Consider the following 18,734-nt stretch of genomic DNA (forward strand, 5'->3'; position numbering starts at 1 on the left):
GCAGTTGTTTGACAAGCATTTTTTGCTGCCAAAAAGCCCCTGCTTGAACGACATGCTGACGCGCTGTGCTGTGAAGGTGAGGCAAAAGCAGGCTTGTGATTGCCTAGTTAGAAAATTTTTTCCTCCCTTAATATGAAGACTACTCTTTCGAAACTTTCTGCTTGTCTTGCTGACAAACTATACTAAGCAAGAATTTGAAAGCCACATTTTTACTTAGACCGCTATATTGATAAAATTAAGCTGCATCTATGAGTCAAAATGCCGTTCTTTCCGAATTCGCCACAACAGTATTGCTTCAGTTGCTCCAGGTATTTTAATATAGATTATGTATAACGGCAAATGTAAATATATCAATTGCAAAAAAATTTGCGCTCTTAATAAAAAATGCAATACGTGCAGCATATTGCAATTTCTTGCCAAAACAAAAAAGATATAAAATAAAATAATATGAATAAACTATCATAGTCACGGAAGAGTAGCACCCATAAAATACTGAAAAATTGTTAAGTACTAATCACTCAGACCAAAAATATTACATAAATTATTAGATGTGACATAGTTTCGCTTGTTTAACTTGGATGCCCGAAGTTTGAAGCACCCTCTAGGCAACACAAAATGTTTTTGCAAAATATACCACCTCAATAACTATTTCTCACATTCACATTTACCCCCGTGATTTTTTTTCAAGCATGATCGAAGATGGTCAGATATTGACCGAGTACACTTGATATGGAATGACCCATATATATATCTTATATAGATACATGTACATATCCAGGACATGACGATGACGGCAAAAATCAGCCGAGTGTGTCTTGCTGAGAGTGTCCATTTAATTGCTATTGCAACAAAAGAAAATTCACTAATGATAACAATACCACCTAATGCAAATTGTAGCACAACTGCTGCAAATATTTTTGTATATATGCACCTCAATTTACATAAAAAATATATTGATGGGAGTAGTGCGTGGACAATAGTTTGCAGCCCATTTCACAAGCACCGACACAAACGAAGCATAGCACAACTTCCTCGCAAACCTGGAGACTGTGGAAGGGAGCGTGTGGGCCCATTTTACCACATCTGACACACAGTGGCCCACTAAAGCTCCTTCACACTAATGTGGAACAATGGATGGCTGCCACGAAACCTATCGTCTCACCACTGTTGCGCTCTCCCTGCTTTCATCCTCCTTCGTTTGAACGCCACTCAACGCAGTGACACACGCCGAAGAGCTGTGCTCAAAAAGAGTAATACAATTGACTCTCTATGGAAACTTTATATGGCAGTGTGAAGTCATGATATTTTAACAGTTCACCTTCCTTGCCTTTCACTATACATTTTCTTTTGAAGAAATAAAGCCTTCGGTTGTGAGTAAGTGCACGTGGTGAGCTCTTTGTTGTCTCCGTCAGCTTAGCACTCAAAATTTGCAAGTATGAATCAATAACAACTAGGTTGCCTTTCCAAGTCAGCTTTGCAAGCAACCATTATAGAATAAGAACGTGGTCATCTAATCCCCATTTCAACAAAGTTGTTTGTTTCAGCATTACAGAAACAATATTTTTCTCCCGGTAGTTCCCTGTTAGTATTGGACCACTACTGTGGCACTTTTGCATACAAAGGAATCCGTCAACAACTATATGTTGTATGAAGGTCAATTTCCGCATAACAAAATAAAACTGCTCATTCCACTAGTTTGATTCTCTTAAGGATTAACTTTATTTTCCTAAGAAACTAAATAGTTTTTGACGTGCTTAATGCCAGAGAACGCACAGTGCATGGAAAATAGGCAAGAGTACAAAACGTCCTAGCGAAATTTAACAACTAGTACACTAGCGAATCGAAGAAATAAAAAGCTAAAGAAAATTTAAAATGAGAAGTCTTGTAGTAATGCATAAAATTACTAATAGCACTTTTTCTTGCTATTGAAAATCTTGCTATTTTCTTGCTAAGTGTGTTATAAAAAAATTACACTCATTACCACTATGTTGTCTGGCTACAGCAGCATAGCATATTTGAGCATATTTTAAGTCATCAACTGGCCCAGCTTTCGGTCCTTCTAGCATAACATATAGGGGTAGTAGCTTTCGGCTGAGCCTGCAGTGCTTTGGAAATTCCAAGTGATTACTGTACTCCCTAGCAGATAGTGTTGGCAATCGAACCCACTTGAGGCTGTGGTGAAGGCAACAGCTTCTGTATCTCCTCCCGCATAATCTCTCCAATGATTTCGCGCAAATCGTCGGTGCCCACTGAGTGCACTTCTAAATAGGTTGCAGGGAGTGGAGAGTGGTTGCAATGCTTTGCCTGCATGTCAAGTGTCTTTACAATAGTTTTAGCCTTGCCGAAGAATAAATGAGTGACCGTTACGGGTGGGTTGCAGACAAGTGCTGCGAACAGTTCTTGTTTAACACATCGCATGAGCAGGCGAACATTTTTGTCTATCGGCAATGCAGAATAGTTGAGTCATTTATTCTGTGAAGATAGTGATGTTTTCATTTGGTAGCACCAGCTGGGTCTCCATAAATGAAGAAGCTTTTTCCTTGTGGACGACACTTGTGAACATGGGCAGGGATGCGTTGAGTAAATTATTAGGTGCAGAGCAGCTCTATGCCTAGCCTGTGTAACCCTGTCCATCCGTGTCTCTGTGTCAACATGCCCCACCCCATTCTACCCGCTGCAGTTGTTGAAATGATGCCAAGTAGGTCAAGTCGCAGCTCCACGTTGACGTCACTTTCTCCCTCACCTGCAGCAGCTGCCGGCTCTTCGAACACACCTAGGTAATGTTGCTCCTACGTCCACTCTTAACAAACGTTTCTCTTGCTTCACCCTCTCCACCACCCGCGACGCTCAACCGCACGTCAAGTGAAAACACTGTTTCAGCTCATTTACCTGCAATTAAACTTACACGAAACCTAACCCACCTCCTTTGTCTTTGCGTGTCAAAGGAAGGTTTACTTGAGTAAAGGCTACACTGAGTTTCGCTTCAAACCATTTTTCCAGCACCCGAGTTGATGTACGTTTCAGATGGGTCAACTGCGTGTGCACCGCTGCCGCTTCACATCCCATCATGATTCCTTTTGAAGAAACGGCCCATAATTTTTTTTAAGGTTTGAAGTGCGGACTCTCGATTTTAAAACCAGGTTCGTGCATAGTCTTCCACGTCAAAGTAGACGTGACGAGCCTTGTCCTCAGTGCTTAAGTTGCTAAAGGTGGTGACAGGATCGTATTTGTCGATCCACGTTTCTGGTTCTTCGAGTGCTGAACCGTGTAAAGTTGGTGGCTCTTTGGGCTGCCTTAGAATGATCGGCATAGACGGCACAGGGGTGGCCATCGTCTCTACAGTAGTGATCTTCATAGTAGAAGCCCGCATTCTAAAGGTAGCCCTCGTTGCCTGTGGCTAGCTTGCTGGTCGACATTGGCGTCAATGTTTTCTTCACGGTTAGGGCTTGGCTCACAGCTGGAAGAGGGCATGGACTAAGAAGCACCTCCACAAGATATTGCATTGTCCTGATGCTGACGAAGGCAGCAATCGATATGTGCAAGACGAAACTGTTTATTGGGCCGAAGTTGTGGCCGGTAAACAAAAGCTAGATTACAACAATACACACTGGCACTGCTTGCAGAGAACGGAGTGTCGGCTGTTGATAAACTGATTATCATTAGGTTGCACCATCTTTCATACATGAAGCGTTGAACTTTCGAATCTTATCAGTGGCAGTTGCGTAATCTCTGGAACAAGCTTGAGTGTTCGTGTCTTGCGCACAATATTAACAAATAGATCTACTATGATCGTGAAGCTTCTCAAACACTGAAGCGCGATCCACACCGAACATTGCTGACAGCTTTTCTTGGCATAAACCAAATACAGTCAAACAGCAAAAGTGTGTGGCAATATCATAATAAATGATGTCACAAAATTGTGAATGAGCAAATATTCAAAAATATTGAACATAGCCTCTTCAAATTTTTATTATGCTTCACCTAGTTACATTCCTGTACTGTGGCAAAGCTGCCTTGCAGGCTCAGCTATAGGCAAATTTTTTGACAAAAAACAGTTAACACCCAATATACTTCACTTTATAACATTCTCGTATTGCGAAAGAACTACCTTTCAGGCTCAGCTACGATCGCAAGTGTATTGACTAAAAAAACAAAACAAAAATAAAACCGTTGGTTCCAACATGAAAACGACAGATGATGCAAAGGTGGGGACTCAATAACCGCTATTTTGGTGCATAAAATTTAATCAGAATATTGACATCTAGGAGGCAGATTCGGAAATCCGGTCTTCAAGGGAGCACACCCTTGTTCAAAAGTACTCTTTGTTGTGCTAGTCGGTTCATGTTCCTGTACAAGCCACAAAAACAGTCATGACAAAAACAGCCATGATTTCGCCATGCGAAAACAGCCCTACCTTTGTTGCTAGCAGATTGTCCACCACATTTCAGTTTCACTTTCATAGGAAATGAAAGAGGAGGAGAAACCGAGGAAATAGCATCTTGGCCTTTCACACATTGTCGGCAACACTTTAGTTGCACCAAATCATGTACATAAATACGTGGCCTCTACATTGCCTCATTATTGGCAACACCACCCTACCAGTGCTTCATCAACCTAACGACACTCTCATCTCGTAGAAATAAGCTTAGGACCTTTTCATTCTGCGATTTCACTTTGAAGTATTCCAAAGATATTCTAGAAACAGTCTTTTCTAAACATTCGATTCACTTCGTGCCCGAAATATGGTATTCACACAGCTGTACAAAAAAGTGAAATGTAGTTGTTCCAAGTGTCTTTCTCCCTACGCACAATATTACAGTGGAGCAAGCTGCTTTGTGAAGGCACAGGTAGCAAGCAGCACTGGTGTACGTGAGTAGTCTCAAGATGAAGGTATAATATTTTGTTTGCACAGCAGTGCTGATTTCAAACCTAGCTGTTTATTATAAGGCATATTTTCTCTGGCTGCAATGTGTTCGACAGTGCTACCCCCTCACCCCCATTCTAATAGCAATTTATATATGATGTACCATAATCAAGTGACCAAAAAAAAACTGTATGTTTTCTTTTTTTCCTTCCAGCAGCAAAAAGTAATAAAATGCTGGAACAGAAAAGGTTGACGAGAATGACGAGCAGTGCCAGGAAAAGAAACCAACAAAAAAAGAAGGATCTGCTTCGGCATAATTAGTCGTCTTACTCTACAACGTGCCTCATTTGCTTATGAAGGTGTAATTTATTGTTCTTTACCAAAGGGGGAAAACAGGTGTGCCTTAATACCCCTCTACTAGGCAGATCAACATCAGCCTGACTACCTCCACTGCAGGACAAAGGCCTCTCTCATATTCTGCCAGTCAACTCAGTCCTGTGCTTGCTGCTGCCACTTTACACCCGCAAACTTCTTAATCTCATCTGCCCACTGAACTTTCTGTCTCCCTCTAACCTGCTTGCCTTCTCTGGGAATCCAGTCACTTATCCTTAATGACCAGCAGTTATCCTGCCTACGCGCTACATGCCCGGCTTATGTCCATTTCTTCTTCCTGGTTTTAACTATGATATCCTTAACCCCGGTTTGTGCTCTCTTGTCTGATATCCTTAACCCCACTATGCTCTCTTGTCTCTTAAGGTTACACATATCATTTTTCTTTCCATCACTCAATGCGTCGTACCCAATTTAAGCTGAACCCTTTTTGTAAGCCTCCAGGTTTCTGCTCCATAGGAAAGTACTGGCAAGATGCAGCTGTTATATACCTTCCTCTTGAGGGATAGGGGCAATCTACTTCTCATGATTTGAGAGCGCTTGCCAAATGTGCTCCACTCCATTCTTATTCTTCTAGTTACTTCAGTCTCGTAGCTCGGATGTGCGGTTATTACCTGTCCTAAGTAGACATAGTCTTTTACAGTTTCAAGTGCACTATTACCTATCTCGAAGAACTGTTCTCTTTAGAGGTTGCTGTGCATTACTTTCGTTTTCTGCAGATTAATTTTAGGACCTACCTTTATGTTCTCCTTGTCTAGTTCAGTTATCATGAAATGCGATTCGTCCCCTGAGTTACTCAGCAATACAATGTGATCACATTGCTAGTGTCATCGCAAGCGCAAGTTATTAAGGTGCTCTCCATTAACTCTTACCCTAACTCTTAACATTCTAGGCAACTGAAAACCTCCTGTAAGCACGCGGCAAATAGCATTACAGAGATCGCATTTCCCTGCATTATACCTTTCTTTAATGGGATTCTGTCACTTTATAGAGATCTATGGTGGCTGTCGATCCACTGTAGATTTCTTCCAGGATGTTTATATATATGCATTGTCGACGCCCTGATTCCGCAGTGTCTGCATGACTGCTGATACTTCTACTGAATCAAACGCCTTCTCGTAATCTATGAAGGCTATGTATAGTGGTTGGTTATACTCTGAGCATTTCTCTATTACCTGATTGATAGTATGAATGTGGTCGATTGTTGAGTAGCCTGTTTGAAATCCTGCTTGTTCCTTTGTTTGATTGAATTCTAATGTAAGTTATCTTCATAAATAGATTGTATATGACGGAGAGCAAGCTGCCTCTAGTTCTTCAAGTCCTTGTCATCTCCTTTCTTATGTATTAAGATTATGTTAGCATTCTTTCAAGATTCTGCTACTCTTCCTGTCGGGAGACACTTTGTAAACAGGGTGGCTAGTTTTTCTAACACAATCTGCCCTCCATCTTTCAGCAGATCTGATGTTATCTAGTCCTCACCAGAAGCTTTGCCTCTTTGCATTCCCTCCAAGGCTTTTCTGATTTCGTCTGTGATTACTGGTGGAATGCCACCTGGGTTACTGCTAGTTCCTATACTAGGGTCTTGGTTGTCCCGGCTATTGTACAGATCTCTGTAAAACTCTTTCGCCATTTTAACTATCTATCCATATTGGTAGTTACTTTGCCTATCTTGTACCCTAGTGCATACGTCTGATTTTTCCCTATCCCAAGTTTCCGTTAAAGAACGGAGGAAGCTTTGACGCTTCCTCCGTTCTTTAAAGCGTGTTCGATTCTCTCCATGTTATACCTTCTTACATTGGATACCTTATGTTTATTAATCAGCTTCCAAAACTCTGCCAATTCTATTCTGCGAGTTCCGTTTGAAGCTTCTTAATGAGGTTCTTTGTCTCCTGGGACAGCTTGCCAGTGTCCTAAGTACCGCACCTACAACTTTCACTGCACACTCCATAATGATTCTCGTCAGATTATCATTCATTGTGTCACCGCTAAGGCTGGTTTCCTCGATAAGAGTTGAGTACCTGTCCTGATCATCAACATCAGCCTAGCCTTTGCCCTGCAGTGAACGTAGTCAGGCTGATGATGATGATGATGACCTGTTCTGAAGTGAGACTCTGAATTCCTGTACTTTCCCTCTCAGTGCTAGCTTACTGATTCGCTTCTTGCATATCAGTTTCTGTCGTTCCTTTTTCAAGTTTAGGCAAATTCGAGACTTTACCATTCTATGGTCACTACATCCTACTTTGCCAAGCACTTCCACATCCTGCACGATACCTGGGTGTGCACTCAGTATAAAGTTTATTTCGTTCTTACTTTCCCCATTAGGTACATCAAGGCTCCGAAATGTCTGTTAGGTTGGTGAACTACCCGTGCAGAGTGGACGTGTATGGCAAAAAGTCTGTATAGCTGACAACACACTGACCTGAGAAGGGTCCGCACTGGCATGAATGCAGAAGAGACCAGAGTCGCCATACGCATGGTTGTATGCAGTAGCATTGTACATCCAATGGTACCTGCATCATCAACAAAATTTCCCACATCTTTAAACTGGGTGTCAGGGCTTTTCACATTGATGTGGCCCTCTATAACTAAGCCCCACTAGCTTTGGCTACTGTTCTTAAAGAGCACATCAATTCATACAGCATAACCCAACAGCACTGAAATAAAGAGAACTGCGACGGAATCACATCTAACATATCACGCATAAATGTGACTCAATGATCCATAACGTGAATAAGGAATGTCATGTGCCACCCTGCATTCTATAGCGAAGCTCCTCAAAGGAGTTGTGTGATCATACACATCTACATATGGTTCTTGTAAGTGGCTTGAAGTGTAATATTTCTTGCTATGTGCCGCCTAGCAAATAGCTCAGTCATCTCAAGGGGAGATACAAATCAAAAGAACACATTTGTTCCAAAATGACATATTTTTTGTTCTTATATGCTTTTACAAGCTTGCTTTCTCTACCTTTACAACAAAAAAAAGTGAAGATTTGTAATTAAACTCCCCCAAAGCAGGTTAAAATCCCTTTCAAAGGCCACATGTGGCTACTCAAAACTAAATAGAGCTCGTTGCCTAGAATCCATAAGCGCCGGCAGGGGGATGCAAAAGGGGGCCCCCCCTTTAGCCTCACCAACACTTACCTTCACCGAGCTACACCGGCGCTCTCCTCCTCCCCCCAGCCAGAATGCAACACTGGTTTGCACCCTTCTAAAGAAAATCCTGCTGACAACCATGCTAGAGTCGCCTGGAAATCGCCACCATGGCTGCTCGCCATTGCATTTCGCATGAGCAGTTCACCAAAGCCACATATTTAAAATAACAATGATTTCCAAGCTCTCACGATGCAAGTAATTATTCTAAAAAACATATATTCGTGGCCTACATGTGGTTTCACTTGTACCTTATAAAATACATTTTTCTCAAGATCCATTTTTTGGCAATTTCTTGAGTTTAGATATCCTGTTTTTAGTACTTGTGATAGCCAGATCAGGATGAAAGTTTGCCCAGATATTCCTCAACATGTGAAGGGTGCAAGTACATTTTTAAAACTACATATTGGTCACATAAGTATCACGGACCCTAAGCAAAAATTAATATGGGCTGAATATTCTAGAATTCTCACATTACAATTTTTCTTGCCCATTAAAATGTCTTATACCTACTTTCTCGATAGTTACTTGCATTCCGAAGTTAATGTGGACCAATATGAGTCGTCAATAGCTCAGAACCATAAAAGGTTATTCGGAATTCACAGTTTTGTGGCATTATCATGGCACAAAATAAGAACTGTAAAATTTACTAAAGGCTAATTACACATTTGAAACCAGCATAAAAGCCGATATATATATATATATATATATATATATATATATATATATATATATATATATATATATATATATATTTATATTTATATATAGTAACGATTTTTATTGCACAAAACTACAGATGAAACTTTTTTTTTTTTTTTCAAATTGGATCTTCTTCTAATATGACAAAGTATTCAGGGATAAATTATAATGGTGCATTTGTGGGTGGCCACCACCTTGCCTTTATTAGCGCCAAGAACGAACACTATCATTTAAGCTGTCAAGGTGATATGACGTTATGGCAAGGACTCTCCTGCTACATCGCTACCTGAGCCTTTTTAGTTTGTACCTGTCGTGTTCAAGCTTTTTAGTGATACGGTGGTGATTAGTGATTATTCCTCGATTTCACTATGCAAATCTTTCGAGGTACACAGTAGAAGGTTCAATAACTACCTAAAGTTATTTAAGCAGTAAAAATTTCGATAGAATAGCTTAGAATAGGCAAACTTCAGTCCAAACAGAAGATTTACTGTGAAAATCGTGATACAGGACAGCAAAACATTTGTTATTTTCACTGCGCATCCCAAAAAATCTGTGCTATGACATTATGCTAAGTAGTTCTAACTTCAATGCAACTAGGCATAGACTTCGGGGTTAAAGCATGTGTGTCAAAGTATTACAAATAAAATTAGCACAATTTTGATTCACTAACCACTTCATGGTTTACCATGAGAGTTATGTCTGCCTATGCAAGTCATCTAGGTGATTTGACAGAATGGCCTCTTCTTTAACAGGAAACTTTCCATAAGTCTGTCATAAACAATCATTTAACATATTCAGAGAATTAAACAATATAATACAGTTACACACAAAACTATTTCAAAAATGCTGAAAAGTCTGTTTACAAGTCGCCAGGTAGTCTCAAACCCTAATTTGTGTGGAATGCTGGCTTGCTGTGCTGCTGCTTCACAAAGGGTAACTAACTTCTAATGCCCACTTCAATGCCCACTGGGGACACGGCGCTCTTCTCGGCCGTCACTCACTCTGTTCAATGTATCAGGTGCTGATCGGGCTCATGGCAGCGGCGGCGACGTATGCTACACCCGTGGCATTTCGACCGATCGACACATGGCCAGCGGCTCTTGGCATTCCACAAGCGACTACGCATGATCTACTAGATTCACCAAGCACCTCGGAGCGGTGCCATCTGCGCATCGAAACGAGCTGGATGACAAAGCATCGTGGTACGCTTCCGGATCCGCCTACTGCTGGCTACAAAAGGGAGCCCCTGAACCAATGCCCACTGGGACACGGCGCTCTTCTCGGCCGTCACTCACTCTGTTCAATGTATCAGGTGCTGATCGGGCTCATGGCAGCGGCGGCGACGTATGCTACACCCGTGGCATTTCGACCGATCGACACATGGCCAGCGGCTCTTGGCATTCCACAAGCGACTACGCATGATCTACTAGATTCACCAAGCACCTCGGAGCGGTGCCATCTGCGCATCGAAACGAGCTGGATGACAAAGCATCGTGGTACGCTTCCGGATCCGCCTACTGCTGGCTACAAAAGGGAGCCCCTGAACCAATGCCCACTGGGACACGGCGCTCTTCTCGGCCGTCACTCACTCTGTTCAATGTATCAGGTTAGTTATTTATGCCGTTGTAATTGCTTTAGAAGCAGTGATGACATGCTTTTTAGAGTGTCGTGTCCCATTAATGGTAAATGGCTTATCTGGACGTGCTATGCTGTTTCTCGCGAGTGTATGGCTGCCGCATTGAATTGGTCTGTCTTGGAGGGTTACGATGTGGCCTCTCAGACATTACTACTCTTGGCTGGTGACATAGAACAAAACCCTGGCCCTATGTCTGTGCCTGAGCGAGAACAGATAAGTAAAATCGAAGAAATGCTAAAGGTGCTACAGTCAGGGCAGGTAACCGTGTTGGAAAAGCTGTCGGGCATTGCTAAAACTCAGGATGAGCTTCGGAAAAAGCTGGACGACGTGATTACTAAAACTAATGTAATTGAAAAGCGCCTTACTACACTAGAGGAAACAGAAAAGAAGTTCGCTGACAAACTAGACGACTTAGAAAACAGAAGCCGGAGAACAAACTTGGTATTCTTTGGAATACCAGATAGTCATCCAAAGGAAACTTGGGAAGAATCCGAAAATCTAGTTAAGTCTGTCTGTACGGATGTATTAAAGCTGGAAAATATAGCAATAGAAAGGGCTCATCGTCTCGGGGCCTACAAAACAGAAAGAATTCGTCCAATAATTGCTAGCTTTTCAGGATCGAAATCAAGAGAATCTGTTCTGCGAAATGCATACAGATTCAAAGGGACGTCATACAGCGTATCAGAAGACTTCAGCAAGGCAGTTCAAGAAAAACGCCGGCAGCTTTGGAAGTACAGTAAAGAAAAACAGCTTGACAAGAAAAATCGTGTACATTTAAGTTACGATAAGCTGGTAATCAATGGACAAGCATTTGCCTGGGATACTGACATGCACCAACCAGTTCCTCTTCGGGCGCATGCTCAGATATTGGGGCGGAAATGACATGATCATTCTAGCTTAAGAACAAATGGGAAATATACCATCACAAAAAGCTTTACACCAGTATTGTTGGTGGTCAATTGTCGAAGCCTAAAAAACAAAATTGATGAGTTTACAATCTTACTTGAAACGGTGAAAGCGCAAATCGTTATGGGTACCGAATCATGGCTTGACGACACAGTATTGGATGTAGAAATATTTCCGCCAGGTTTTACAGTGTACCGTAAAGATAGAAACAGGCATGGTGGTGGCGTGTTTCTTTTAATTTCAAGTAGCCTTGCCAGCGAAGAAGTTGTTTTTGATAATGAAACTGAATCAGTATGGTGCCGCGTCCAATTTCCCCAGGGAAACAACATCGTTTTTGGATCGTTTTACCGCCCACCTGACCACAATAATGAATCTTTGATTCAACTTTCCGACATACTATCACAAATATCTCACTGCGTAATACTGGGAGGGGATTTCAATCTGCCCGATATGAAATGGGATTCCGACTGTGTAGCCCCACAAAAAAATCGAAATTGTTCTGCCTTTTCAGAACTAATGAGCGTCTATGGGCTACAACAATATGTGAACGAACCAACTCGGTTTAACGCTTTACTAGATCTTTTACTAAGCAATGACGAAAATGTTATTGTTCACACAAACGTAAGTCCAGGAATTAGTGATCATAGTTGCGTTGTTGCAGAGTTAAACGTTTCTAGAATACCTGCGTGTAGGCAAACCCCTCGAAATGTTTTCATGTACGACAGAGGGGACTTTAATGCCATTTCCGAAGAGCTGGTCTTGTATTATCCCACTTTTTTATGCATATCGGAGTCATGCGGCATGGATGAATTGTGGCAAATTTTCCGTGACAAGGTTACAGAGCTGGTGAATATGTACGTACCTCAGAGGTGTCTAAGATGCAGAAAGAGGCACAAACCCTGGTTCAACTCTGAGATACGCAAACTTGTTAGAAAAGCAGCGAATGCCCATAAAAGGTTTCTTAAAAAGAGAACAGCACTAAATAAAACAAAGCTCAAAAGTGTAAACAAAGAACTTAAGTTAAAACTAAAACAGGCAAAGCGTGTCTTCTTTGACAAGCTAAACACAGACTTGAAGTGTAATCCAAAATTCTTTTGGAAGTATGTCAAGAGCAACAGAAAAGACGACACAGCTATCCCTGACCTTTTAACCCAGGAAAAAACTATAACGGATGACTTGGAGAAAGCTGAAGCATTTAACGCCTATTTTCAGTCAGTGTTTTCAAAAAGAACTGAACACTCTCCAATGCTACCTTCAAAAAATATTGGTAATGAAATGGCGGAAATTGAAATCGATTACGCTGGTTTGGATAGTCTGCTGCGTACTCTGGACACCTCTAAGGCTACAGGGCCTGACGGTATATCATCTCATGTACTTAAAAAGTGTCACGTTATTATTGCACAATATTTATGCATAATGTACAAGTTGTCTCTAGACACCGGCGTTATTCCAAGGGATTGGAAAACAGCCAATGTGGTTCCTGTACACAAGGCAGGAAGCAAAAAACATGTACAAAATTATCGTCCCATATCCTTAATTTCAACCTGTTGCAAATTATTAGAACATGTTATTTATAGCGCATTGTTCAAATATCTCGAATCTACTCATTTTTTTGCCCGCTCCCAGCATGGATTTCGGCAGGGTCGTTCATGCGTCACACAACTAACTGAATTTCAGCATGACGTACTGACTGCGCTTGACCGTAACAACATTGTTGATGCATTATTTCTCGATTTTCGCAAGGCATTTGATACGGTCCCACATAATCTGTTAGATATTAAACTGGCTTCACTGAATATTAATGCTAAGCTGCAAACCTGGCTACAGAATTACTTAAGTGGTCGTAAACAGTGTGTTGTTTTAAATTCTAAAACGTCTTCATATGTAAACGTGACTTCAGGCGTGCCACAAGGTAGCGTTCTAGGTCCGCTGTTATTTTTGGTTTATATAAATGATATAGCATATAACATAAAATCTTGCATAAAATTATTCGCAGACGATTGCGTCATCTACCGTCACATTACTTCAATCACAGACACTGAATTATTGCAAGATGACTTAAACACGGTATCACATTGGTGCTCCACGTGGAATATGTGCTTAAATATCTCGAAGTGCAACCACATCAGCTTTGCAAAGAACATTTCAAAAGTCCAGTGCACATACAGTATTAATGGTGAGGCAGTCAAAAAAGTGCCCGAGTGTAAATATTTAGGAATTTACTTGACAGAATCATTCCATTGGAACAGACACATAGACCAAATGATCTCAAAGGCTAGTAGAACGTTGTTTTTTATTCGTAGAAACTTTCACTGTGCAACAAAAGAAGTGAAAGAAACTCTTTACTTCCTTCTTGTCAGGTCTATACTTGAATATGCTTGTGTTATCTGGGACCCGGCTCAAAAGTATCTTGCAAAAACAATAGAAAAAGTCCAAAACCAGGCAGCCCGTTTCGTCAGCAACAACTACGACCCATTCGCTAGTATGTCAGAAATAAAGGCCATATTAGGCTGGGAAACCCTAAAATCTAGAAGACGGAAACTTCGATTAAAACTTCTGCATAGCATATATTATAACCTAACAGGAATTAATAAGTCTGAATACCTACTAGCACCAACATATCGTTCCACAAGATGCCAACACTCACATAAAATACAAGAATACGCATACAAAACCACTACTTTTGCCAACTCCTTCTTTTTAAAAACAATTAGAGACTGGAATGAACTTCCCGAAGGTATAGTGAACTTGAGTGACAACAGCGCTTTTTTCACATCGTTGTGAAATTGTGACATAGGTACTTCTCTTTTGGTACCTGTTGTCATGTGCAATATTGTACTAAAATATTTTTTATTTTTATATGTTGTTATAATTGAATTTTTCACTATGTTTGGCGTCTTATCGCAGAAATGTTTTCTATGACTTCTTATGTATACCCCCCTGCAGTAATGCCACTACGGCGTTGCAGGAACTATGTAAATAAAATAAATAAAAATAACTTAAAACTTCAGGTGGGGGCACCATAGATATCGACACTTGCAAAACAAACGCCATGGTCAAAATAAACTTTTCCAATGGTGCACTCAGTGCCATGGCCTTCGTAATAATTAAATATCCTTCGCGACACTCAGGTAATGACTGGTCCCACACATCGTGGTGCTATCAGCCCCTGTAAAGATGTTTGCTCGTCATGGCGCACACACATCTCGCGGATGGCCGCAATTGTGTTTTACTACTGAGTGAGAGGTGGCGTTGTGCTCCCAGTGATTCACCATCATTTTCATTATGATTAATGCAGTAGTTCCAGCAAGTGCCACCCTACGGCTAGGCTAGGTGGGCACACAGAAAAGATTTGGGGCCCCTCTTTGACGTTGAAGATGGCGATCAATATACACGTCTCCAGCTGTGGGTGCATCGGCGGCGGCACTGCAGGTCATCTCCTGCCACCCCTCATGATGAGTTGAACATCGGCGACGCCGCCTTCGCGTCCCCTAATGTTGTCTTTGGCATCGTTCAAGACACAACACTTTATAAAAAGATATAAAATAGTTTCTTAGCACTGTAGACTAACACCTGACCACCTATCAGTTCTCAACTTCACATTACTCGTAGCTCGTTTGGCCTTCTCTGTTTGAAACTACATATTTGTTAAAAAAAATGGCGCAGCTTTGAACTTCTGATCTTGCGAGCTTATACCTGTTTAGTGTTCTGGATGACGATCTATTTCACATGTTTATTCTCTCCCAACTTTTGCTGCTGTGCTTAATTTTGACAAAACCCCCAACTTTTTCCTGCCATGCTAAATTTTGACAGAACCCCCAACTTGGAGATAGCACATCAACTTAGCACGCAATGACAAAATTCAGTTTAAATGCTGAGGCCGGACCATTCCCATTTGTATAATTACTTAAAACGTGTGATGAAGGACTCATTAAAATAAAGAAAAAAAGGAAGGTCTGGGGCACAGCCTCGCTGGCAACCACCTGCCGGTGATGCACTTCCTCACAGAAGCAAGACTGGCTACCCTGGTGCAGTACTTCGCCACTACCTCCGACGTGATTGCACCAATTAACCCTTGGCCCTAAGTCCGCAGCGGCTGCGAAGCAACTGTCCAAGGGGGTAGTCAGACCTGTGACGCAGCGGAGGGGGCTAAAAATATCTCGGTCCAGACAGGCCGCCATTGGAATCTGAAATTAGGTACATGTAATGCAGAAATGCTATCTAGTGAGGCTAGTCTAGTTGTGCTATTAGAGCAATTAGAGGGTGTTATTGGGATCTAATAGGGCTCGGCGAAGTTAGGAGGACAAGTGAAGCTTATACAGAGCTTAAGAATGAACACATCCTATTCTACAGTGAATTAGTTGACAGAAAATAACTAGGCATGGGTTTTCTTATACACAATAATATCGCTGGCAACATAAAGGAATACCATAGCATCAGTGAGAGGGTGGCAAGTATCATAATAAGGTTTAACAAAAGGTACAAGATGAAAGTGGTACAGGATGATGCGCCTGCATCGAGCCATGATGATCATTCGAAAGAGTCAGCCATTAATAAAGTAAAGACACAGTATACTATTCTGGCGGGTGACTTTAATGCCAAAGTAGGCAAGAAACAGGCCGGAAACCAAGCCGTGGGGGAATATTGCATCGGCTCTAGAAATGCCAGAGGGGGATATTTGAAATGTTCTCAGAAGAAAATAATTTACGGATCTTGAATACCTTCATCAGAAAACAGGCTAACCGTAAGTGGACGTGGCAAAGTCCTAATGGTGAAACTAAAAATGAAATACACTGCATTCTGTGTGCACATCCAGGCATTGTACAGAATGTAGAAGTAGTTGGCAAGATCCTACAAAGTGACTATAGAATGGTAAGAGCTCTAATTCACATCGATTTTAAGAAAGCAAAGTGTGCAAACTGATATGCAAGAAGCCAATTAATGAGCTAGCGATGAGAGGGAAAGTACAGGAATTCAGCGGTTGGCTTCAGAGTAGATTCACGGCTCTAAACGTGGTGACCATTGTTAACATAGGCACAAGGAATGATAATCTTACTGGCATGATCAAAAAGTGTGCAATGGAAGTCGGACATACAGTCACTAGCAGAACACTATCCCAGGAAATGAAAAACATTATTAGGAGAAGACAAACCGTGAAAGCCTCAAATGCAACTGACAAATTAGAAATAGTGGAGCTTTCGAAAATAATCAACAGGTCTAAGGTACCCACCATTAGAAAGTATAATATGGAGAGAATCGAGCAGACTGTAAAAAGAGGCAGATGCCTAAAATCGGCGAAGGCAAACTTGTGCATAGGCGAAAATAGGATGTATGTATTAAGAGACAAGGAAGGCAATGTCATAACCAATATGAATAGGATAGTTGAGGTGGTGAAGGAGTTCTACAGAAAGTCGTGCAAATGCCGAAACAACCAGCATGATATCGTAAGAAGCCCAGAGGAATCTGACATCCTACCAGTAACAACAGAGGAAGTAAGGAAAGCTCTAGAAAGAATGCAAAGATGCAATGCCACTGTCGACGATAAGGAAATAACGAACCTGCAGAAAGAATAGTGGAGAAATTAAGTTAGAAGAACTGGCCACCTTATATGAGAAGTGTCTCTTGATGAGAAGGGGGCCAGAATCTTGAAAGAATACCAACATCATGTTAATTCATAAGAAAGGAGATATCAAAGACTTGAAAAATTGCAGGCCGATCAGCTTGCTGTCCGTTCTCTAGAAACTATTCTAAAAAATAATAGCTAATAAAGTAAATGCGACTAGAGTTCAATCAACCAATGGACCAAGCAGGATTTCATACAGGCTACTCCACAATAGATCATATTCATACTATCAATCAGGTGATACAGAAATGTGCAGAATACAACCAGCTTCTATACATAGTTTTCATAAATCATGAGAAGGCATTTGACTCAGTCGAGACATCAGCAGCGATGCAGGCACTAGGAAATCAGGGAATCGACGAACCCTACATGAACATACTGGAACAAATCTACAGCGGGTCCACAGCCACCATAGTTCTTCATAAAGAAAGCAACAGAATCCCAGTAAATAAGGGCGTAAGGCAGGCAAAGGAGACACAATCTCTCTAATGCTATTCACCGCGTGTTTACAGGCAATTTTCAGGGCCCTAGATTAAAAATAAGAATAAGAGTTAATAGAGATTATCTTATTAGCCAGTGATTCACTGTTGGCACTGCCTCGATGAGTAACTCAGGGGACAAATTACAGCTCATGATTACTGAACTGGACACTGAGAGCAGAAGAATAGGTCTGAAAATTACAATATATAAAACAGTTTCAGCAGTAAAAAGCACTTCGCGATAGATGGAGAGATGCTGGAAGTTGTGAAGTAACTCCTTAGGATATGTAGCACACTTGCCAAGTGTCCCAGATTGGTTGGGAGACTCCCGGATTTTGACCGTTTTTTTCCGGTTGTGCGGTTGTCTTAAAAATCTCTCGAAAATCGAAATTTCTGTGCCTGAGCTGGCCACATTGACAAAAAAGCAGCTAAATCCACTCCAGGCTTTTCCAACCTACCCCATTTTATTATAAATGAGTTTAAGAGGCATTCATGTAAACGTACAGTATAATCTCAGCGATGCGAAACAGTAGCAGATACGAAGTCTTAATTCCCCAGCCAAATTTTACTATGTTCATTGGGCCTCGATTTTAATATTCTGAACACATTTCGTAATCGTGGCAGGTGATACGAATTTTAGTACGGAAACCGTCGAACGAAGGCCGAGAGCAGCATCCTCGAAGTTTCAAAAGTACACGTGCGACCGGTGCACTACAGTGCATGTGATTGTCGTTGCCGCAACCGCTGAGGACGAAACCGCGGTCCTCTTGACATGATCATGTATGGTAACTGACAGAACCCCGAAAGGGTGCACTCAGCCAGTCAAAGCAACGCTGCTTTATGCAAACTCTGCGGACAAAACTGCGGCAGATGCTATTGTAGATGGCATAAAAACAGTAAGTTTTCAAGGCGCGTGCGCGATCACATGAGCATCATGAAATGAACTACCATTTGCCGTAACAGCCGCACACGAAACCGCGGT

General features: G+C 41.5%; 2 protein-coding genes across 3 annotated transcripts in view; one reads left to right on the plus strand and one right to left on the minus strand.

Moving 5' to 3' along the window:
- The window catches only part of LOC119167703 (mitochondrial-processing peptidase subunit alpha), a 266,289-nt gene that overhangs the window by 97,704 nt on the left and 149,851 nt on the right, over positions 1 to 18,734 (minus strand). For both annotated transcript variants that reach the window (XM_037419227.2, XM_075865852.1), the window contains exon 10: positions 7,674 to 7,764. In XM_037419227.2, the coding sequence (XP_037275124.2) occupies positions 7,674 to 7,764 (91 nt within the window). The remainder of the gene's footprint in view (positions 1 to 7,673; positions 7,765 to 18,734) is intronic.
- LOC142765214 (uncharacterized) lies at positions 10,084 to 11,668 on the plus strand. Its single transcript, XM_075865853.1, has one exon. The coding sequence runs from the start codon at positions 10,118 to 10,120 to the stop codon at positions 11,624 to 11,626; it is 1,509 nt and encodes a 502-aa protein (XP_075721968.1). The 5' UTR covers positions 10,084 to 10,117; the 3' UTR covers positions 11,627 to 11,668.

This window comes from Rhipicephalus microplus, chromosome 6 (genome assembly GCF_043290135.1).
Source record: "Rhipicephalus microplus isolate Deutch F79 chromosome 6, USDA_Rmic, whole genome shotgun sequence".
NCBI classification, from domain to species: domain Eukaryota; kingdom Metazoa; phylum Arthropoda; class Arachnida; order Ixodida; family Ixodidae; genus Rhipicephalus; species Rhipicephalus microplus.